Here is a 25564-nt window from a genome sequence, read left to right as displayed (position 1 = left end):
AAATAACTCTCTGATGAGAACAAGCTCTGACACTGCATTACACCAGAAGGATTTAAAGAATATTTTCAGCAATTACACCAAAGGAAAAATTTCTGCTTCTCCTCCATAACAAGCATGATAAATTACTCGTCGTAATCAAAATCTCTGAAATGCCGCATACGACGTGAAACTCATTAGATGTGGTTGAAGCAGCTGCTCCGCTGGATGAATAGCTACTGCAATGTTAGATGAAACATCATTGATATCATTGAATTTCAAACCAGAAAAATAAAAAGGGTGATCTGCTGCTGCTGCATCCTTGAGAATTTCTGCAGCGTCTTTGAAGGCTAGGAATAAAACTGGTTGTAATATGAGGACTGCTGACAGTTAAAAGCAGATCTGCGCTGGCTAATTAAAACCCCCAAAATCTGACTCATGTAAACTGTGTCATTTACATTCAACCAAGCTTAAAAATATTCAAACTGCCCACAAGCTCTGACAAGATCTTTCAGGCAAGTGCGCTCATTTCTCTTGTCACAGACGAGTAGTAAAAAGCTGAAAACCATTACTCTCATGCTCTCTGTCACCCGCTGTAGTTCTTAAATCACTCACTCGGCTCAAATTTGCTGTTGTCAACATTTCCACATTATCTGCTCGGGCCAAGGAATTTACTGGATCCCCCCTCACTGCTTTTGTGGGGTTGGCGAGAAATGGCAAGGCATGTAAACCAGAGCCAATAATGTCACTTTCATATTTGATGTTTTCTTTCTTTTGCCTTTTTTTTTTAAATACCAAAACAAGTCTATAATATTTTTAAAAGAATAAGCAGGAATTAACACTTTAGCGAGGAAAAGAGGGAGGAAACAGGGAAAGGAAGAGGGAAAAGGAGAGAGGTGAAGCTTCTTGTTTGGTATTCTCGCTCCATCCTGCAGGCGCTCTGCTCTGTATTGATCTCTGAGGTTGCCCTGTTACCATTTAGCCTCTTCTCATAATATATAACACATCTCTGATTCATCTGCCTTCTCTCTCTCTTTCACTTCTCATTGAGGGGACATGACACTGAGAGAGGGCCATATAAGCAGCAGCAGGCGCACGATCTGGCTATTAGTTTCATGTTATTGAAACCTGACCAAATAAAGAGGCAACAGCATCTGTCAATGACACCAAATGTAAATGATGCATGGAGGGGAGGGGGGGGGCGGCATGAGAGGGGGGGGGGCGTCACATTTTCACTCGTGTTTCCTGCAAAAGAGAGAACTGCTCGAAACAATGGAATAAATCCATTTTTTGCACGATTCATCGCTTGTCCAATCTGTGAATGACTACACGATCGTGGATAAAACAAAATGTCCTAGAACATTTTCGCTAATTACAAGCTAGTCTGTACTGTAAACAAAATCAGATTAATTACGCAGAGGATGAGGCGTCAATAAATCACTGTATTGGGAATAAAAACAAAGCAAGGCGATCACCCAGTGTGTCACTAACACTCTCGCGGCTTATTTTGTTCAAAGGGAGCAGACACTGGAATAACGTTTCAAATGTACTTAATAAATCTGCGCTGAATAACATACTGTGTTTGCAAATGACTCGGTCTGTCATCAACGTCACATCAGTCACTCAGTCGCTCATCATACGAACAAACACAACGTACACAACACATGTTCAGCCCTTTCATGAGATACTTCGCTTAAAAGATATATTTGTAATGGATTAAATGACTGTATAATGTGAAACAGGTTATTGTCCTATTGTCTTTTGTTGTTTATTGTTTTCATGATTTTCAGTGAAAAAGTCCTAAAAACCAACTGTACGCCACCTGCTCGGCATCTAATGGCAGACAGACACAGTTAACAACTAGCTACAGAATTTGGTAGAGACCAAAAACGGAGCTAAAAGAGGAGTGTGTAATAAAAAATCACGACTCCGTGTAATAGCTTATGTTGCTCCATGTGTGCAGGATGTGTAAAAAAAAAACCGAGCTGTTTGCCAACACATTCCACATATCAACCGGCGATAACAAGTGACAGATAATATGTGTTGTGTTCACAGATTGTTCAGCTGCCAAAAGATCACTTGATAGGACCGAATGCAAAAAAAACAAAAGCTGACAAACTTAATATGTTTTATTATAACTTCATTAATTTAAATAGCATTTCATGTCATGATGGTTACAATAGATCACAATGACAAGTTTAAGTATTTAGAGTCCATACTTCTAAGCAGCTTCATACACTTCTCTGCAACATCTTTAAACAATAAACTCTGTTCAGCACGGCTGTCTTGAGTCTGGTGTTTTGTTTATTGACAAAGTAACTAGGTGACAAACCCGGCAGCAAATATATGTGAAAATATGACTATTTGGAACAGATTTAGCTTTACAAATGTGCAATGTGGAGAGGTGATTTGAGCTGCAGGGCTAGTTTGAGAAGTTTCTGTGGTGATAAATCAATTGTACCCATCATGAATTTGAGCTGATCACATCTGCCGTACCATTCTGAGTTATCTGATACAATGGGTGGGATATGACTTTAAGTCTTAATCTGGGTTTTACATTCGCAAGCCAGGGCCGTGCGCTAATTCTTCTAAGATAATCATATTCCCACAAAAGGGCACTAACACCCAGAGGAAATGTTCTATTGAAACTGTACAGAGTGCTGAGAGAGGGAGAGTAACACACAGAGAGAGTACTACATAGAAAGAGAGCCCTCCATGCATGCTGGCTCCTGTTCTTAATTATAGTAAAGCACTAAAGTGCCTCATTCATTTCGGCAGGGTGGGGCAGTGGCCTGTGACAAAGAAGAGAGAGAGAGAGAGAAAAAAAAAGAAGAAACATTTATATAATTTTCACCTCAATTTATTCAAGTGTGCACAAGGATTGAAAACACACAGCTATGCATACAAAGACAGGCGTGCGCGCACGCACACACACACACATGCACGACGCTCGTAAGAAGTGCACACGCACGTATAAACACAGAGAAAATTCAACTTCCCTCCGCTTCATTCCTTCCCAGATGTTCTTGTGGTTGACAGACGGAGGAGGGGGGGGGGAATGGCTGTACCACATTTTCAAAAACACACACCCATATTAAATGTTTTCAGTTAAACAGAAAGAGAAGAGACGAGAAAAGAAGAGAAGAAACAACACAAGCACTTTCCTCCAGTTGATTTATGTGATTCTATTACATTAAACATTCTTTCCCCTGAGCAGGCTCAGCTCCCTAGCAACCATCGCTCGCAGCCCTAATGTGTCTGGCACGAGGCCAGGCAAAGCTGCCTGCCTTATTGATTGCCAGATTGAAAAGTTTGCATTTAATAGGTCCTGTAATACATGAAGGAATTATTCAGAGGGGCTCCTTGTCAAAAACCCAAATTGGTTCTTTTGACTATCAAAAAACAACGGGGGCCTCGTAACAAATGAGCCATCAGAAAGCTCAGAAAGGGCCCCCTTTTGTGGCCGGTGATGAAATTATACATCGCTTTGGCCCCTTCCGAATTATCAGAGTCAAGAGGAAGAAAAAAGTTGAAGCCGTGATTACAACGAGGTTAGAGGCCACAGTGTCGCTTAAGACGAGGAAGACAAGTTTGTGCCATGTTGATCCCCCTTTGTGTTGTGATGGATTGGCCCTAAACACTGTTCGCTGTCTAGTCCCTGGCTGCATCCTGACTAATGAAAGACTACTGCTGGGTTTTGGGGGTCAATCCACTTATGCCGCAGTCAATTCAGAGAGTAAAAACAAGCTGCTCTGCAAGAACCCGAAATGTGCGAATACCACAGGGAGCAAATTGAATCAACTATCTTTATTTGCAGAAATACAGCTGCCTTTTTTTTTTTACTACAGAAACAAGTGGAACCCCTCTCGGTGTCTATTTGCCTCTCTTCAAACAAGACTAAAAGCTTCTACACCCAGGTGATGATACTCTATCTACTATGACGGCCACTCTCATTTGTCACGCAGCTTTGTCCGGACGCAAACTCAATTGAACAGCTGTGATCAGAGATCTCAGAGGTTGTCATGGACAGAGAGAAAGAGGGATACACAGAGTTTTCTCGGCTCAGCCTGTAGCAGACAGCGTTTTTCAACCTCACATATCCTCCTCCTGCAGAATGAAATGGATGACATGTTTGGCTTTAAATGTATCTTTAATGGGACAGCAAGTTCCCATTTGAGTGAGTTCTGCGGGAAGGTTAGAGCAAAGAAGGGAGAGGGGGGAAAAAAATACATCTTATCAGGAGATTGGGAATTGGGTCAGGCGAGGAATTACATGCCATTCTAGATCAAAGTTGCCGTGTGTATTTCCTCAAAGAAGGGCCTCTCATTATCAACTCAGGCTTATTTCTGTGGGCGTATACAGTGTAAAAGGAAACATGATTTAATATGTTTTCAGTACAAGAATGAAGCAAAAGGAGAGCAGGAGGGGGGAAAGGGAATAATACTCGAGGCTATTTTGGACAGGCATGTTTCCCAATGGTAAAACTGTAATGAGAAAGAGAAAGGGGGGTATTTGTTGGAGATGTTTGGGGGAGTTGTCATTCAACATGGCTCCATTGTGAATTCCTGTCATTATATAAGAACCTCTCTTTCTCCCTGTCTCTCTCTCTCTCTCGCTCTCTCTCTCTCTATCATCAGATCTGTACGGAGGAGGAAGGCTTTAAATAAACAGCCCGTTGAGTTAAGCCAACTGGAACCCTTTTCAATAATTACATCCAGCACAATACTCAATTTACATTGCATTTATTTAGCTGGAGGACTTGACAATGTGGCAAAGAAAGAAAAAGAGTGACATTAACAGCGAATGATAACAACTAGAGCGGTGCGTTCCCCAAGGGGAGACGTTTTAGTCTGTGGCTTAGAGGGAGACTTTACAGATAGCAATATGTCATTAAAAACCAGTGCCATCTGTTCAGATTTCTTGTTTATGTGCCGTTATTGGTATCAAGCGTATTGAAGATGCAAAAGCAAATCCCAGAAATGTAAACTGCAGGATTTTCTCTTGCATATTCCGACGTGCAATTAGTTGTGATTACACATTCTCAAAAGCGCCACGAAAAAAAAAGAGAAAACAACAACCACTAACAATTGTTTTCTCCCCACGAGCTCTAATGATCTCTGTTTGAAGTTCTCCAGCTCGGCCCCCGGCACAAACTGTTTTCACAAGACCGCCATGTTATTCATGTGACACACGCAGTATCTGGCTAAACAAGCAGGTAATTTCTGATAAACTGCAGCTACGAGTTTTGGCTTTAAACTCATTCATTCCAGATTACAGAACAAGTCCTGTGATGTGGCAAACCTCCCGCTTTACCAACAGAGCTGTAATCACCGTAATGCAGCACATACAGTGTTTGTAGCAGCTCGTCTCACATTGCACAGGGAAGATAAGAACTTCAATGGAGAATATCTAAGAGCTCGGATAACACGTTTATGTTCACTGGTTACTCATGTCAAATAATTATTTTTATTCCTTCCTGTAATATTTTTATTTGATTTTAAAGTAAGACAATGGAATGCCTGTTATATATTTTGTATACAGTATAATAACACAGTAAGAAGAGGAAACAGCTGTGTGTGTCATAAGACAGAGGCCATAAATAATCAACAAAAAGCCCCTACAATCAATTTACTCTTCCCTGAAATATCAGGTTAGTTCTCACATTCAGTGAATTAAAGCTACACCCACTACACTGGGACATGATGATTCTGTGACTCGGCTATTGTTAACTTTCGATATTACCCTGTGACACAGTGAATGAAACAACAGCTTTTCCTGAGTTATGGCTGAGGGGAAAATCAGGGGGAAAAAACAAGACTGGCTGAATGCCTCTCATTTTGCCAAGTGCTCCTCAGGCCAGTACATAACAAGGAAATGGACTGACAGGTTGAGAAAGAGGACAGGGAGGCATCAATGATCTATTGTTTGCAGCCAAGGCGCTCCTTCCAACTCCTCTGGCAGTCAATATATCAAAGAAACCAAAATATATTACGCCATCTGCAACGAGATGTTTTACAAATACAAATTACGTCAGTTGTATTTCTTTGGCTTAATAAAAGCATTAAGAGCAGTTATGTTCCCAAGAAAGTATGCAGGGCGCGCACACACACACACACACACACACACAAAAACTGCTCCCACCAAAGGTCTGGAATCTATCAAATCCCCCATTGCAATTACCTTTCAATACGAGTAAAATGCATTACCCCTACGCTGTGAAATGAACACTATGTTATTCCTTCAAGGCTAGACGTCTATCTTCTATACTGTTTAGTGCACTATATATATATATATATCCTGCAACCCAGCTCTGTGACCCTCTTGCATCAGTTCTGCCTTACAGATTATGACAGATATTAAGTGGATGTTGAGAAGCTGATCTGCAATCAGAAGCGAGAGCTATTTTTACCTTGGCACAGGTCTGACTGGAAGTGTTTTTGCAACACTGTAATGCTTAGGTGGTATTTAAACAGGCATTTGATGTGATAGATCATTTGTTCACACACAATCGCAGACTGTAGAATTTAAATTCCTATTGTCAACGTGTGCAGTTCAGTCTTATCAAATCATGTAACGACAAGGTGTGGGAAAAAACAACAACCCAGAGACTCTGGAAGTGTTTTAAGTGTTATTAACAAAATGTACTTAAAGTACCGCAATTAGAAGTCGTATATAACTAGGTTATTATCACTAATGTATTAATGAATAAAATAGTGTTTATGTTGTAGTTTACTAACCCTAACCCTAACCCTAACTATTATCATTACATATTATATATTATTATAATTTTTACTTAATATGTAAAAAAACATCTGTGCTAAACTATTATTGATATTTGAAATCTTAATCTGTCATAAAAATAAACAAATGTTGAGTTGAAAGCGCAATAACTCCTTCAGAATTGCCGTTGAGTACTACTACTACTCTTTAATACTCAAGTCAAGTACAAGTACCCTGTGTTGTAGTACTTGAGATTAGTCTTGGTCTTGAGATCTGTCCCTTGTGCTTATCTGCATCCCTTCACATGTATTCAAAGAAAGTGAGCAATGGCTGTCTGGGAGGAAATGTCCAACAAATCTTACTGTAATAAAATTTGACAAAATTTAACCTGCAAAGCAGCGTCCAAAAAGAAAACACACAGCAGTCTGTTAATACTGCACATTAGCTACATATAACCTGCTACTATACAGTCTTGGTCTTGACTACAACACTGCAAGTACCTGAAATCTGCGCCACTGTTTCACAATGTGTGTCTGTTTTTTTTCTTAATGTTGATTCGAACACAGTGAGTCCCTTTGATAGGCACAACAGGGTGTCCAGGAGAGGACAGTTCTACATGCATTCATAAAGCAGATGGACTGACATGCTCATAAAATATGCAGAGTTATTAATTGTACAATCTGTGATGTCTAGATTCCCACTGAGCGGCACAGAATCATCCATATCTATCTATCTGACGGCAGATTATGAAACTCTCTGGAATAATAATAAACATATCGGGGAGATATGTGCAAAAGGCAGTTCTGCGCTGAAATATTAATGTTCGACGAATTATGACGAATATAGAAATCTCTCTCAGAGAATGGGTTGTTGGTTGGGTAACACTTAAATGTGAGTCAGAGTGTAAGCGGCGGGCAATTTGTTTAAGAAAAGAAAGCAACGCCTCAATCAACGTGCAATCTGTGAGAAAAAAAATCCCCCCTGATCCATGTCATTTTAAACCTTTTCATAACACGTCATAAAATATAATAACTGAGTATAAAACAAATCTATCAGGAGATTTGTCTCAGAGAGAAACCTCCCTCCCTTTCTGTCTATTTAAGATGCCCGGCAGAGCTCACATCAATAGCATCTCTGTTGTTCCAGACCTGACTAATGGAGAGAAGAGAGACACAACTGTTGTAATGGAGAGAGGGAGCTCTTCATTTTCTCTGAGGCCATTCTCATTGTTTAACCATCTACCAGCTTTCAGCCCCCTCCCTCGCGCCAGTCAGAAAACACATTATGTGACATTCCAGAAATAAAATAACACAAATTATTAATGAATATAGCTATCCAAAGAAGCTGAATTTGATTACGGTGCGAGCCATAACAGGATATGGCTCGGGTGTTGGGTGGTCTCTCTCTCTCTCTCTCTCTCTCTCTCTTGCTTTCTCTCACAGTGTGTCTTTCTCTCTCTTTCTCCCCATTCAAATTCGAGGCATGCTCAAACATCTAATAGATTTTTCCACCCCGGCACACAATTTACTGCTTACAGATTTAGAATTCTTTGGCTTCCGGCCAGTCAGAAGTGAATTAATGATATGAGCACATCAGTGAGGAAAAACAGCTTGTGATTCTCTCTCCTACAGGTCTGAGCATAATGAAGAAGATACTGCCATAACCCACCCCCCTTCAAACACCACCACCACCACCACCACCACCACCACCACCACAAAAAAAAAAAAAAAAACATACCAGAGAAGGAGAGAAAAAGGAAGGGAGGGGGGCTGAGAGAGGCATATAATCAATACAAACACTCCATTAAATTACTTCAAAAGGGATTTTGGACAGTTTGTAGAATTAGTTCTGCAGAAAAAAGCAGAAGGGAAAGCAAATATGTTCGAGGGGCGGAAAGCAAACAAGTGCAAACGATACAATCTGCCACATATTCTGAATGGAGTACAGTGTGGTGTGCCTTACAGGAGCATTCTTTCTCTGTCAGAGTCACAACATGCCATTACACACATTCTCTTTATCTTTTCCAAGAAACCGCTTACTCCTTCCCACGTTGCAGTCGAAACATAAAACATTTTCATGTTTGATAGCGAGTCAAAAGTCCCAAATATTGTTCTGTATTGTCACCAAGACAAATCAACCATGAGAAGACAGCATCTGTCTGTTTCCTTATCACCAGTTCCTACCCGCATAAACATTCGGAGACGCTCTGAACAGTCTCTGAAAAGGGACAGAATCTACCCTCTACATCAAATTGAAATGTTCCGACTGAAATATTGTCGGGATATCAACTCGGTATATGTGCCAAGCCTGGCATACAGATCAGATGTTGCATCAGAGGGAAATACAGTGGTTGTATCCTCCAAGCGGGCGAGGCTGTAAAGAATCTTGAAACGCAGCGATATCGCTCCGTACCTCACTGGCCTATTGCACCTTCCAGCTCAATCAATGTGCGTTTAGCTTTGATCACATAAAGATGATTCAAGAGTGGGTTCACACTGAAAAAAAAAACAACTATTAAATACACTCAAAAATGTCACATAAAAAAAAGTTTGCTGTTATTTTACAACGATACACAGAATGTAATGTATAAAGGGTGATTTGGAAGCAGCTCACAGCTTTAAAAAATATATATATTTTGAAGCAATTTTACAGCTGAGTTGGTAGAGAAGGTCAGCCATTTATTGTGGAGTTGGTGGTTTGATCCCTTCAAGCGTCCTTGAGCAAGACGCTGCACCTTATGCAGCTAAATGCTCCTGATGCACGTGTATGGACATAAATATAAGCAGCTTGGGACAAAAGCAGCTACAAACAGAATCTAATGTAATGTACTCAACTTAAAATATACAACATGCACAGTAATGAAGGTCAGTTGTAATGGGCTACAGGAAAATCCATAATGTTGTTCTCTTCATACGCACGACTCACAAATGATTCTGCACCACTTTTTTTTTTTTTTCTCCTCTTGACATTTCCGATATGGAACGGTAAACATCAATCAAAACACCATTTGCAGCTTTTAAGAGATGCACGATGAACGCGGTTTTCCGTGAATTACAATAACTGAACTTCATTACCTGAATATTTCACAGAAACGCTCATATTTTCTGGTATCCAATGCTAATCTACTCACGCACCCTGGGCTTTAGTGCGATCCACTGTATAAATCTGTTGGGTCAAAGAGCATATTTGAATATGCGTCATTGCAGGAAGCAGATATTAAACAAATATTTGCCAGAGATAAGCCATTAATATTATTTTTGTGATTTTATGGTTTCATTTTCAAATGGTGCTGCAGTACAAAAATCATCTAAAACAAACTCAACTAGAGGGGGAACTGTATATTTTCTCTCCCTGCGTGCTTACTTTTTCCAGTCTGGATGTTTTTTTTTTCAGAGAGCTCTGATCCTCGCAGCGCTGAGGGATGAACCAGCTACACATGATACTATAGGTGAGGGCAGGAGTCAGGAACACCATCTATGTTCTTTGAATGCAGGAGTCACAGGCTATGACCTTGTATAATCTCACCACTACATCCCAACTCACAATCTTCTCACTAGCTTTCGCACTGAAGGCTCGAATTGAAGGAAGACAAGACAAGTAAACCTATTGAGCTATTTTGTGAGCAAGAGTCATCCTTTGTGGTGTTTTTTTTTTAAAGATTTATTTATTTTTTTCCTTCTACAGCTCTCCGTTTCTCCCAGCACAAGCCAACAAACTGTATCAGCAGATACAGCTCTCCAACGCTCAGCCTCCTAGTATACGACCAGAAACCAATTTCGGCAGGCAGCAATGAAAAAAAAGAATCAGGCCAGTTCTCTGGGGAAAGATAGAGGGGCAGAATGTAAACTTCCCTGGCAAGCCATCCCTGGTGGATTGAACTGTAAAAAGAAGCTCTAATGCTCACTTCAATACAAGATAAACTGAGTGGACAGTTTGCATTACCTGATTAAGTGAATTACAATATGTAAAGATGGCGAAATACAACACGTGCACTTGCAGAAATATGTTATCACCGTCCTCTTGGCTTTGAATACTGTTTGTGGGAAGCTGTAATTCAATTATATAATTCTTTTTTTATACGGTATGTTTAATCTACTTAAATGTCCTTTGAGTTATGTGTATAAGAAAAGCAATATACAATACATACTTAAACTGCTTAACATTTTGCCAAGAAGCAGATGTGACGATCCATAAGGCTGTCATGTTTTGTACAGTAAATATGAAACTAGCGTTATCTTTCAAAACACTGCCCGGCTAAAGCTGGAATTTGAATTATGATACCAATCATCTCTCTGCCTCACAGGTTTCAGAGTCACAGCTGTCGATGCTGCAGGACAGCAGCAAAGGTCACTTGTTTTGCTAATTAATTACTTTGTGCAGACATCTTTGGTTTCACTCTTTATACATTTCAGAGGACAGAATAGGGCTTTGTTCACCAAACCGTGATGCTCTATGTAATGTAGATCAAGAGTAATACCATTGTCGTTCTGTTATTTGAGACACATTTGTCTTGTAGTATTTTTTCATATGCTGCCTGTGAGACACAAATCCATAACAGTGCACTTAATTCACAGTGGCAGCATGCCAGGAAAAGTTAGGATACGCATTTGGAAAAAAAAAAAGAAAAAAGAACAGTTTCCCTCGATAACAATGGCACACTTTATTGCTCTTTAGCTCACAATGGTTTTCTGTGCTGCTTGTGGTATTGCTGCAGTATCCTGTTATGGGGAACAATCCAATTCCTCTGACATAGTTACAGATCAGCCTGAGAATAACAATCAGCAAATACATCATTCAAGTAATGCAGCGAGCAAGCCACCTCGGGCTATTCTGTTTTTATAAATACAATCCAAAAAAAAAAAAGAAAGAAAGAAAGAAAGAGTGTAGCTATATCATAAAAGAGTCAGTTTAGTCAATGAGCCAACATATTACACAGAATTACAGACATTCGGCTACAGGATGCTTTAAGGCTACTTTTATATCTGATCTGCTGCTGCTGTGGCATGAATATTTCATTCCGCTAGTGAGCAGCATTGCAGTGGCATATTTCATATTTCTATGCAAACCCTCGCCCAGACTAACATGCATTTGCCTTGATGAATAAGTGATCTCTCTCACTCTCTCCCAAACTCTCTGCCCCTCTCATATTGTTAAGACTGTCAACAACTGACACGCGCCAAAGATGTAGTGAACAAACAAACAAATGGATAAGTGAGTGCACACCACTGATTGTCCGTGTATGCGCGTGCGTGTCCATCTATGTGTGTGTGTGTGTGTGTGTGTGTCAAAGCATGTGTGTGTGTGTGCGTGTGTGTCTCTGGTGCCCTGCCAGAGTCTGAGCCTGTTCTGCTGAGTGGGCAGATTCTCTGGCGGAGTGTCCCATCGGAGTGACAAGTGCATTTAGAAACAGCCTGATGGAGTCATTAACGGCAGCGCTGCTCATTAGCAACACACGCGCGCACACACACACACACATTCACACACACACACGCACAGCCCTCAGTAACAATAGCGTCATCATCAGGTTATTACACTGACAAAGGATAAATCAATAAAATCTGGACGATACAGCACATTTATAGAAAGCCATGATATGGAACATAATATCATTCAAGAAGCAGGCTGACACGTCTGATTATGAAAGCAAGCAATCACGCACGCACACACCCACAAGCACGATCAAACTATATTGATTACTGGAATAACAACAAAGCATCCATTATTGATCGTCTTGTCCTTTTTGTGTATGAGATTCAAGCAAAGTCGAGTAATCAAGGGCATTACAGCGTTCCTGGAAGATCTCGGGCAGAACAACAGAACAAGAGTCATGAATAAATCACTATTTTCTACAGAAAAATGCTTTGTGTTTTCAAGCCCATGGCAGTTTCACTTCCACATTGGCTTTAGGCGTTAAATGTGTATTAAAATTAATAAAGGATAATAAATTCTGCCTTAAATCATGCACTTAAAACCTGCCAAGTCGTAATTGTGATGGTATTTTTAACATGTTTGCTAAGCTACATTATACTATTATGATCAGCATTAGGCATTACGTCACAGCCATGTGAGAGAGAGAGGCAAATAAGTGCTTCAAAGGGAACATTATGTTCTTGCTGATTATTAGGCTCAAATGCCAGTTTCCTATTTGCATCGAATGAGTCATCTCCAGAGACATCCAGCTTTATGGTGGGACTGATTCATGGATCATGCTGTAGTGAGACCCCCAAGAGCTCGGTGCAAGAATCAAACAATCACTGACACTTAATGTGCACAGTGCACGTGATGAATACACCAGACAGCCATTGAGACATGCACAACAATGATCCTTAAAGCTCCAGTCAATTACAACACGAACCGGAGGAGAAGAAGGTGTAGACTGCAGTTTGATGTGACTCAATCATTTAAAGACATTACCAGATGAATTATATGATTTTTGTGATGTTGCCTTTGTTGCTGTCACCCTGTGCTACTGTAGGATGATAACGCGTTGGCAAACGCACTGCCATTACCTCTAGCCTGCCTCTATTAGTGTGATTCTCAGCTCATTATATCGGGAGGAATTCCAACTACGTGCTGATGAATTACTCCAGTCAAGACAACACTTGTTAAACCAGGCAAAGGACAATAAACATAAGCTGATTTATGGTAGAGACAGGACACAAATACATAAACATTCAATACAGCAGCCCCAGGGAACTTGGTAACACAGCAGTAACCTTTTAAAATGAAGAAAATCTTTGAAAAAAATAACTCCAAAAAAAGACTAAAAGAAATTGAGGTCCCAGCTGACGCTCACCTAGCTGTGCCCTCTCCCTCTGGACATCCTTGAAGTTGAGCCCGCTGGTCAGGGTGCTCTCTCGGTAGCGGTGGAGGGCTTCCCGCCTCCCATTGGTCCCCAGTTCCCGGAGCACAGACTGTTTGAGAGGCTCGGCCTTCAGACAGTGGGACCATCCTGAGAAGTCTGGTACAGTCCACTTCACCAGGTCCTCCAGTCGCACAATCACCTTCTCAGACACTGCAATTACCTCATGCTGAAAGGAAGCAGGGCAGAATCACAATTACAATCAGGAACACATAAAGGAAGTTACATAAACGCAACCGTGCCAGCGTCATGGATCATTTGCTTGTGCCACACACACATGCGTGTGCAGCTGATTGAAATTTTTAAAACTATTTTTCTCTGTAAATAATTGCATAAACAATATGGGACTGAAGGAAAAGAACAAAAAACAAACACCAATCAAACAAAAAAAAGCAAACAACAATTACTGCCTGCAATGCCAGTAAGATACAGCTTATTGTGCCTTTTTACATAACATCTGCCAAAGTTCAAACATCAGGTCATGTTTACAGTATTGTGTAACACAGCGAGCCTTTATATTAATATACATATTCTTCATATTCACATTCCTCTTAGATCATTTTAAACAACTCTCGGATAGGCTGTAACTTGACTTACAAGATTCGTACTGTTTTTAAAATCTACCAAATCTCTGAGTCTTAGATCCTTCAGTTCAATAAACAGCGGCTTAGTTGGTTCTTAGAAGTTTGTTTACAATTATAACTTCTTCTTTTTTTTGTAGTACACTTGGATATTGGATATAAAAGTCCTGAATTCAAAAGTACAGAGAGTACAGAAGTGATATTAGCAAAGTTATATCAAAAGTAAAAGTACACATTATGCATAATAGCTTCTTTCAGACAGGTCATATCATCAAATATTGCATTATATTACTCCTATATACATTCATATAAGAGCATTTTAGGCAGTTTTAGATACTTTATTATATATACCACTGGGTAAATTGATAGCAAAGTACTACACTGTATCATGCACGTATATCATATGATTTTTTATGTAACTGTTAACTAGAAGTGTCAAATATATAGAGGGAAAAGTACATTATTTCTCTTTTAAATGTAGCTGAATACAAGTATAAAGTAGCACTTCAAATTTATACTGTAAATGAGTTACATTACATGTGTGACAGTATAAAGTGACCATAAAATAAAGACAAAGATCAGAATCAGAGCTAGTCGAGGAAACGTCCTTATTTATTAACTAAATTGGTATGAGCGTCAAGTAGCATAACGGTTGTGGATGCACATTAATGTAAGTAAATTGCAGCACCATGAATATGGATGATGTGGATGATTGCTGAATTGAATTTATGCCAGCAGTTAAATCAATGTCAACGAGGACGTAGATGTTTTGGACTTTTTCTTTTCTTTTTTTTTTTTTGATTAGCATTTAAGAAGCCCGCCTCTTGATAGTCACCATGAATGTTACGCTTTTGAAACCACAAGTCGCCCTCAGTGGCTATGATTACACCTTCAAAGTGAAAGAAATGTAATTTGTTACAGTTAGGGTGTGATGAAAGAGTAGGAGAAAGCTGTTGAGCCAGTGGTCTCTTTGACATTCAATAAAAAACTAATGTGACACTGTCAGGAAACTATAAATGTAAATCTATAGCAGTGATGTGCATGGCTGACACTGAGGTAAGCTGAATAAAGCTGTGGTGGTTTCTTGTTCATACTATTGGCTTACTTAATACGATTTTCTCTCTCTCCGGTATGTGCTTCTTTTTTTTTCTCCAAAGGTTGATTCAACCCCATTTAATAACTTTCATACTCAAATAACTACAAGTTCAATGGAGTGGGAAGCAAGCAGAGATGGTTAAATGTGTTTCCATTTGAAGGACTAATGGCTGAAGTGTTTGTTACCAACAGAGTGGAGTGGTGTGCTGGAAGATGGTTATTACAGAAACAGGGAAAATCTGGAGGACAGATGTGTACAGGCAGAAAGGCAGACACTCTGAGTGGGTCTCTGATGTTTACCTTGGTTATCTCCAATTTAACAGGCATCTGCCTGACTGTACATGTTTCCCCTCAAAGAGCCTGTATATTACTGACATTAAAATAATAATAATAATGAATGCAGAGAGGGTGGACGTACAGTAATAAAAGCTACATCTATACGACCTAATAAAACCCCAAATCCTTCCTTTGTGGAGCTTAAAATGTCAAGTTTTTTTTAAGCTGCATTTCCGATGTTTTAATGGATTATTTAAAAAATGTTCCTGTTATTTTGTCGGCGCTTTCTAAAAACAAACACACGACTCTTTCAGGCGTTTCAGATTCTCCCTGAGTGCTCTGTCTATACAATTACCCATATTCAGTTCTCACATCATCTGCAACTACAGGCATATCAAATCCCAACCAGTTGGAGACAGTATTTCCTTATAAAGGAAAAGCCTGCGAGGGATAGCTTGATATAGCTGTGCCTCCCTCACTAAGTAGAAACATCAAACATGGGTTTTCGGTCTTCTTATAATGAGCTGTCTTCAGCTGTCAAGTGGTGGCGGGTGGTTGTAACTGGCTTTCCATGCAATGAAAAACTGACTGCTGTTTCTGCCTTCAGTAAAGCAGGCCATTTGAATAATGTAGAGCAACAGTAAATAGCATTCAGCCTGTAGCCAAAAACCACATTGTACTATATCTCTACAGAATTAGCTACTGCACTTTGATGCGATGTACTGACAGCGCACAGAGAAACAAAAAACATGAAATATTTCAGTCGAGTTCAGTCGAAACAAAAAAATGATGCACTGCTGAACGTTCTGCTGCTGATGTATGAGTCAAAAAGCAATACTTCGAGTAATTCAATAGCACACCAGAGTATACACACACACACAGCAACAGCAAACCTTAAAAACACACAGCCATTCCCTGTATATAAATCAGTTGAGTGACATGGTGCCTTGTGTGAGTGTCAACAGATCCTGTTTGGGGACTTGTTCGGCCTGAGAGCAAAACACAACAGGTGAGAGCAATTCAGCAGCTGTCAACACAGTCCAGAATATAATCAGTCTATGAACGGAGCCAAAACAGGCTACATCCTTTAGTTTATTTATTTCTTTTCTTTTGTATTTTATCAGCCGGCTTTAAATCAGCTGAAGTCTGTGGGCTCCTGTGTGAATCAGGAAGCTGAATGCTGCTATGTGGTTTTGCATACATCATGATATTTGATTGAGAAATCTTTAAACAAATACGTGCGCCTATGAAAAGGGGGTTTCGGAGCTAGTTATTGAGAAATGATCACAACAACATCCTGGTTTGCCACCATGAAATAAAAAACAGAAGAATCTCTGCCAATAATGAGAAAAAGACAAAACCAGGTCTGCAACCAATGATTGTTTTCATTACTGTATAATCTGTTGATTCAATTCATATTTTAGTCGACGGAGCGTCGGAGAAATAAACCCAAACAGACAACAAACGACTTCTTTCTGTCCAATTCTCTGTCAATGACTCTATAAATTGGATTGTTTATCAAAATGATCTGTCATTTTTGCTTAATAAATGACATTAACAATACATTTCTTACTAAAAAGGGTTGACACAGTTCCTGTCAAAACTAATTGTTTCAGTGCTCTACCAAGTTGAATCATTCTAGCAGCATTCATCAGCATTGCAGGGGTCTTCTTCTCACTATTTGGGTTTTTTTTTTTTGTGTTTCAAAGGGTGCGCTTCAGAAACGTGCTCTCCTGTAAATGCCGCCCCTTCCACACTGTCCTGTCATTTTGAGTTAGGCAGCTGATAGTTTAGCAACGCAGCAGACACAGCCAGCAGGCCACTTGATAATATAGGTCAGAGGACCACAAGCCCACAGCCAAACGGTGACACTCCACATCAGCAACATACCAAACAGCCTGGTGTCATTTCAGTGACACTTCCTACACAGATGCATTAAGAGCATTTATACACTCTGAATCCTACACTAAAATGTCTTAATGCACTGCTATAATTTCACCTCCGGTATGTCAATAAAAGCACAGACTCTCTTAACTGCTTATTTTATGATTGAGTTAAAATGCAAGGTAACACATTAACAGCTGAATGTTGCATTCTGTCTCCGTTCTTCTATCAATAATTCATGTTATTACTGCAGCAGAATGATATCTCCAAAAACATTACTGAGTGAATTTATTGCTATGACTGCACATAATGGACTGAAAGTGGAAACAAAACAGACTTCTCCTGTGAAACTGTAGATAACTCTGTTCCTGCAAACCATGACTCCGGCAATCTCATTGAAATTAAACTCGCTAAAATCCATATCATTCAATTTATATGGATGTGGCGGTGTACTGGTGGCAAAACAGCACATAAGGGACATTCCCAATTCTATATTCGCTGATCCAATTAGAAACAATGCACCCTGAAATATTCCATATCACTCCGAACAATTCCCCCGCGAGAAATCCACGCCACTGTGCGCAAAAACAGTGAGGGAGACATTCCTGACTGTCAGCGTTCTGCGGCGGAGCGTCTCATCGCTCGGACAGGACTTTCAGCTTGAGAGTCAAGGGGTGCACGCTCCCAGTGGGTGGGTGTCTTTCTATACTGTGGGCACACACACATCCACGCACACACACACACATAGTGCTCCTGTCATGCTGGGAAGGTTTCAGCCTGCTGCCTCAGAGAGGTCAGCACTGGAATTCCTAAGGCCAAAGGAGATTAGTAATTGAGTAATGGACATGGTGACATGGACAATGAGGAGACAGAGAGGGAGAGAGAGCATTAGAAGGAGGAGGAGGAAGAAGGAGAGAGAGAGAACGAGGGTATGAAACACAATATGAGTTCATTATCTATCTCCCCTCCCCATGACTGACCTTGGCATCGGTGTCCCAAAACAAACTTATCTGGGAATTAAAAAGGAGCTCTGGGGAGTAAGCCAGGGACAATTGAATTAGAATATGTTTTTTTTAGACTGCTTGAAGACTAGAAACAGTTCAAGGTGCAACATTTAAAAAAGGTGAGAGTTATTGTACATAATTCTGCCACTTAATGCATGCAGTTTATTCATATGCATAAAAGTTGCTGTAATATCTGCGGGGTGCTGAACTCATCTTTTATTCACTGATTCCATTAGAGGACTGCTCTTACACGAGCCGGTTGTGATATATGAAGTTAGCATTCTTTTGCTGTTGTAATGACAGAGAAAAATAGCAAGATAACAGGAGATTTTAAAGCCTCTCTGAAAGTGGGTGAGGCATCCATCATGTAAGGTGACACCACAAAAAAAGCTGCGTCAGCTCCCTCGAATCACTGAATCTTTGTACTCTTGGTATTTTAGCAAATGCACACGCAGACAAAGAAAGAGAAGAAAAAAAAAGACTACATGTGTCATTATTCCGCATGCACATACAGAAACTGCCGTTAAAGAAAGAAAACTATTGGCTGGAGTATTAAGCAAGAGCTTCTCATCTGTGGTTGCATTCTCCTCAAAGGTTATAATAACGATCCACTGTAGCTCAGGGGCACTGGAGTCATGCATCAAGGCAAATGTTTGCCTGTTCAAGTGGTTAGTCAATGACAAAGTGGAAAAAACTGAGCTGAAGAGCACCAAAAAAAAATTTGTGTGTTGACAAACCGGGCGCTGCTGTAACATATCATTACTTAGGCGGCAAACACACAAAAACAGTTTGGAGAAAGGAATCAGAAGATTGTGAAGGACCAGAATGACAACTCCTAAACCAATGGGAAATGTTAGCGGGATCTTTTTTTTTTATAGCCTTTGAAGTCCAGGGTATTCCATTTTAAAGGTTTTAAATTACACTACCCTAAAAAGCTGGTAATAATTTACATGCTATTTCAGCAATGGTGAGGAATTCACTGGAGGGCAGTGTTCAGAGTTAATGACTTGTTCTGCGGCAGGAGGAGGCACACATGCGCGCACACCACACATGCACACTAAAAGTCCGACCCCCCCCTCCACCCTCTTCTCTCTCTCTCTCTCTCTCTCTCTCTCTCTCTCTCCTCCTCATCCACCTCTAAATTCCTGCCATTGTTGTGTGAATGGGGGAGATTTGGTATAATGCACAGACCGGCCAAGACAAGGCAGCAGTATGGATGTTCTAAAAAGATCACTGTAAAAATGTGCCATATCACATTTACACTCGAGTCATTCAGCAGAACGACCTTATCCATCAAAATGCTGGTCGCATATCTAAGCCACTTACACTTAATTCAACTAGCATCCCAGATGCCTGAATTACCCATTCAGGGTTTTTCCCTTAGGAAAAATCAAAGAAGCAGCAAATGAATACAATCTAATTTCCCTACAAGCTGGCTTTCCAAGCACTGAAACACATGCATGGACTACTGCCATGTACTGAAGAAATGGCTCTGGATGCATGCCAAAGTGTTTTCCACAGCAATCAATACTGGGCCTACTGCTGCAGTCCCCAGCCTGTCAGTGTGTGTGTGTGTGTGTGTGTGCGTGTGTGTGTGTGTGTGCCAAAGCCTTGTCAGCTAGAGGGACAGAATAGAGGAGAAGAGAGGTCAGATGAAATCAGAGGTGATGATAATAGCACATTAATATAACATGATCCAGAAATATTCTCTGTGGTTGTGAATTCCCATTAAGAGCTCCTTGCTGTATTTGCACTAAAGTGGGATATATAGTATAAGATAAGCGTAAGCAATTAACCGCCTGGAGCAAAGTATACAATGAGTGGGCGTTGTGTGGGGTGAGCTGTTATCTACACGCGCTGTACAACAGCTCTCTCCTGAAATGAGGGAGTCCAAAAACAGAAAGTATTACAGCCGGCGAAACGGTACCAGCAGGAGAGGCAGACCATTTGGAGTGAGAAGAAATAATGTGTCACTCAATGAGTTTTAAAACACATGTGACTGTTTAGTTGGTGGCAGTTTGTAGGCAGACAAATAGAGCAGAGGCCCCAATAGAGGGTTTGTCATAATGGGTGAGCAACTCGACACAAAGCCTGTTTAAAGAGCAAGCAGAGCTCAACTGGTGGGGGTAAACACTGCTTGTCAGGCTGAGATACAATGAAAAATAGAGCTTCCCCCACATATGGACTTAATAATTAACTCAGAATAAACAGATTAATAAATTTTCTCTGGATATGTTTATCAACTATTAAGCAAACAAAAATGCCAGAGAGGTAGGTTTATTCAATGAATCATTAATTCTATTTCCAGCCAAAGCTAAATGGATTTAAAGCTGGCTGCATTTAAAAGGAATTGACCTCCAACCCTCTGACAGAAGAAAAACAAGCACAGTAGGTCATGGGTTGGTTCCTCTTGTCACTGCACAGCACAGCACAGCAAAACATGGCAAAACACAGCGCAGGAGAGGCTGAGAGCAAACAAATATCTGAGAAATAACCAGGAAATTACATCATACCTCTGCGCTGAGAACACAAGTGAATCAGTAATCCAATTCCAAAGAGCTAGTTCAATATAAAACAGTTCTGATGTCTTGAAAAAGTCGTGCCTTTTTGGTATTTGGAGGATATTGGCTTCAGGCTTAAGATAATAGTTACCTACAAAGATATGAAGTGTGATCTCACAGAGAGAGAGAGCAACACACCGCTGGCTGTTTTCATGTCAAATGTCAAGCACTACGTCTTTTTTATGTGGTGTAAAAATATTCACAAGAAAATCGAACATGATCTGTGTATAAGTGTCAAGAGCCTCGGTGACACCGAGTTGTGGCTCAACCTCACAATGCATGCTTGTGCTTATTTTCCACTAAAACATTGTGAAAATACCACACTTCCTGAGAGCTGTATGTTATCAAGTTCATATCTGTATGAGTCACTGGGCTAATTTCATCTCCTGATTTTCAGCCGGTCTATTACAGGTTTACAGTTCTTCTAGAGTACTGAAGAAAAAATGACTAATGTGATGTTTATATACTCCACTTCCCCCGCATAGCTAAAAATTAACACTTTTCTAATGTTTGCCTTTTGAAAAAACAACATTTTTTTCACACATACATCACTCAGGCACAGAATTCAACCAGATGACTTCTAATATCACAGGGTTTTTTTTTGTGTGTGTATGTGTGTGTGTGTGTGTGAGGCTGGTGTACTCTTCCTGTTTGTTTTTTGGATTATGGGTTGCATCTGTAAGCGCTCCTCGCTGACTCATGCAGTGCAGATTAGTGTTATGGGGCAAAGTCAGCGAGAATCTGAATGGGCTCAGTGAAGGTCATAAACTGACTTGAAGTTGTCAGGGCAATTTCCACTGTGTAATATACAGTAAGTAGTCCGATTTGCTGAGACCTGGTTTGGGAGTTGACAAGCCCTTTAATTGAGGTCAGCCTGCAGGCACCTACATTGCATTTAGACATATCATCCTCAAAATTCTATTATTTCATAGTCTGGTTTATTCTATAATCACAGACTGCAACTTCAAAAGCAAAGCGCATCTGCTTGCTTGCAGGGTTGTGATGCTGCATAATTCATGCGGGGAAATAGCTTTTTTAAAAAGAAATGATTTAACTTATCAAATACACACGCTGTATACAAACTGTGTTTCATTTTATGTCCCAAAAATTCTTTGAAATTTGCATTTGCATTGGCAGAGGCAGCAGCAGCAGCAGCAGCCCTTCTGGTAGTTAATATAATATTTTCCAGATATACCCATTGGACTGGAATGTGAGCGCTTTGCAATGCAAATAAGTCTTTGGGAAAGGGGCGGAGCTGATATGTCGTTGCGCAAGTGTGGCCTCGGAATCGGCGATGCATGCACTCAAAGTAATTACTAAATAATTGCAGCGTGTTAAAGGCTAAAGCGAGAGGGCTTCAGGAGATGATACCCCGTTCATAGAAGAATTTTGCCACAAAGATGATAGCTTGTCTAAGCGACAGGCCATAAATAGCCACCTTTCTCATGAAAGGGAAATGTGATAGCCACTCTATTACTCAAGAGGAAAGAATGTAAGTAAACCATCAGCGGAAGAGTCGAGTACAAACACGGCTTTGTCCTTCCCTATAAACAATATAAGCAGCAGAGAATCATTTCCATCCAGCCGCAAGTGATCAAAAGCACAGAGTAGTAATTAAAGTGCTGTTGTCGCTGGCTGAGGGATATTAGAGAGAAAAACAACACACCATTTGTTTTATAGCCGGTGAGAGAAAAAAACTCTCAATATCAAGAGTAATGCCATTCAGTGCAACCATGTAACCGGATCACAAGCGCCACATATGGCCACAGTCAATCATAACTATTGCTTTTTCTGTGCCAACAACGGCGTAATGTAACACAGAGGCGTTTTTTTTTAAGTGCTGCCTCAAACGCGAGCTGACAACATATCACTATTGTTGAAGATGGAAATGTCCACATGGAAAATTATGCAAAGCTTGGAGAGTAGTTAAAACGTGTCAGCGCTGGCATTGCTCTGCCACGCTTTTATGACTCTGCCTCTGCCTCTTTCAACATCAGGCGGCATTACAAAATATCTAATAACTATCGTAGCGACCGATCTGAGCCAAGTTGACCCCGTGCATTCATTACCGTTTCGCAATTTCCGCCCATATGTCAGTATTTGACACGCTTTTACCAAGAAATGAAATGACAGAGCCTAGGCGCAGGATTCTTGCGGATTTTCCCCTTTATAACACAATTAACCCCATAGAGCGCAGCGGCAGCCTTATTGAGCGCATCTGGACAAGTGCACATTCAGCAGTTGACACCACAATAGGCAAATACACTAAAGTAAAACTAGAGAACAAATACATACTGCAGGGCAGTCCTTTTACCGCTACGGATACATCAATGACAGTATCATGGGTTTATGAATGCCTGCCACGGGAGACTACACATCCACTGCCAACTCTTAATGCAGTAAAGATGCTGTTTAATGAGAATGCTCGCGAACACAGGAGAATAAACACGAAGAAAACACCAGTCGTTTAGGATTATTCACCAGGCGATTAATATTCCTACCTCTCCGTGGGTTACTGTCCGTCCCTGGGGAGTATCCTCGGGTAGAAAATAAAGTTTGGAGCTTGATAAAAGTTGCTTGCTTGTTCTTTCTTCCCAGAGCAACTGAAGCTCCGCTATGCAAATAGGATCCTCCGGTTTACATCTGACGAAGAAAAAGTCTCCAAGAGACAGAATCCTCGGTTTGCTGTCCCGGTTAAATTTAAAGGCTTTATAGAATATATATGGTCCATGTAAACCGCAAGACGAGCCCACCCACTGTAGAAGGGGAAAAAAACACAAATGGACAAATTAATGAATGGCTTATCAACTCATTTGGTAAACAAATCGTAGCTAAGTGGACACAAACATTTCAAACATCCTTGCGTAATTACGCACAGTTGGCAAATATCACATCAGGATATGCCCGTTTTTCTTCACACAATTAGTATCATGTAACTATTTTTAGATGTTCAACATATGACACAGATGTGGTCATACTAAATGCAATGTGTCAAAGTTTTGTGGATCAGACAAGTGAGTACAGTTTACAGTACGTGGCGATTAGCGCAATGCGAAAATAAAATAAATCGACGGTTGATAACAAACGTTACCTTCAGTGAGTTCGGCTCCATCTCGACGTTATGAATTGATTAAACTCAACACGCTCTCCAAACTTGCTGGCTTGAATGGATTGCCGAAGGTCCTGCAAGGGACATAATGCTGTAGAGTTTAAAACATCGCGTATTAGTCGACAAAGAGACGTGGAAAAAATATGTTTTGTGGCAAATAGGCTGCAAGAAATACTGCGTAAGGCTGCGTATTTATTTCTTTCAGTAAATCGCTCTTATAGATTTATTTTGCGAATTTCTATCGAGCTCTATGACGTGTTTGGAGAAAATATTAACACATAACTACAAACATTTGAAGAATTTTCAACCATCAGTGAGCAGGAGTTGTATTAAAAAATGTAAAACACAGTTTACGCAAAATGATCTGCCCGTAAAAGGTTAATTTACTTGAATATTTTGTGTTTGGGGGCTTTTCTGAGGCTGTGCGTCTTCCAGGACTTCTGTAAAAGACGTTCAATATGAAAGCACATTTCTCACAGTAATGACACTGAGGCGCTTGCTGTGGATGCCTTCAAGAAACAATGTTACATGAAAGTTAATAGGGCTATCAAATGATTCCTCAAAAGGCAATGTGGGACCCGTTGAGGTGCCGGCTTCGCTTTCAACACGGAACTTGCTATGGGTTATCGCTCAGGCGCGCTGGTTGGCTTTAATACTGAAAATAATGGCCTTTATACAATTTTTTTTTTTTTAAAGCGAGCATGAAAAGACAAAAATTGGCCGAGTTAGAAAGCGGGGCGTCACGAGACAGAATTCACGAGGCGGTCCATTATCCGGACATAAATCATCCTAAAACGCTGCGCTGACCTTGTGAAGACAGCGGGGTGTATTTGACACGGGTTAACACATTTGCACGATCAAAGCCTCTTATATAATTATGCTAATTAATATTTATTACTATAAACACCGGGGAATTACAGAGGTATTAGGAAACCACTATTAAACAATGAATTATTAATTATGGCCGTGATATTTGTTCGAAGTTAAACAAACTTCTTGCTTTCTATTTACATCTTTTGACTCATTGTCCTTTCAGTCTCCGCTGCTGAATGTGTCAGCTGTATTTTATCGGCTGTCTGGTATTCTTCACATATTCAGAAGTACCCGCTCAGTCCACAGAGTTGTGCTGTTTTGCCACTGTCGTCCACCCTTTGCCCTGCATTTATCCACCACTCAGGTCACAGAGCATGCAACAGCGACATAGGCCTTACTCCTAACACCAGCTATTCCAAGTACAGTATTACGCAATGCGCTTTTTTTTTCTTCCTGAAATGAGAGAATACAGGCATTGATTCACATCTAGTAAAGTGTTTTCCTGTCTACAAAACAGGACATTGCTTCTTATTTTGGATCTCTTAAAGAGAATCAGTAGATAATGATTTCCACCTATTATATCAATGGGGTTCAACAGATAATATAATAAAGAACATTTAGGAACAAGCTCATAATTTTAGTCCTTTTAATTGCACCATCAGAGTTTCCCTCCTCTGCTCTCT

General features: G+C 40.4%; 1 protein-coding gene across 1 annotated transcript in view; it reads right to left on the bottom strand.

Moving 5' to 3' along the window:
• Positions 1-24142, bottom strand: part of LOC104928432 (AT-rich interactive domain-containing protein 5B) — a 71886-nt gene extending 47744 nt beyond the window's left edge. The window contains exons 1-3 of the mRNA XM_010742718.3: positions 24051-24142; positions 23461-23715; positions 13493-13727 (exon numbers count right to left, since the gene is read on the bottom strand). Coding sequence (XP_010741020.3) covers positions 13493-13727; positions 23461-23715; positions 24051-24071 — 511 coding nt within the window. The 5' untranslated portion in view covers positions 24072-24142. The remainder of the gene's footprint in view (positions 1-13492; positions 13728-23460; positions 23716-24050) is intronic.
• Between the last annotated feature and the right edge of the window lie 1422 nt (positions 24143-25564).

Source organism: Larimichthys crocea, chromosome III (genome assembly GCF_000972845.2).
Source record: "Larimichthys crocea isolate SSNF chromosome III, L_crocea_2.0, whole genome shotgun sequence".
In the NCBI taxonomy this organism is placed as follows: domain Eukaryota; kingdom Metazoa; phylum Chordata; class Actinopteri; family Sciaenidae; genus Larimichthys; species Larimichthys crocea.
The sequence above is the reverse complement of the archived record's forward strand: the minus strand, read 5'-3'. Positions and strand labels throughout refer to the sequence as shown.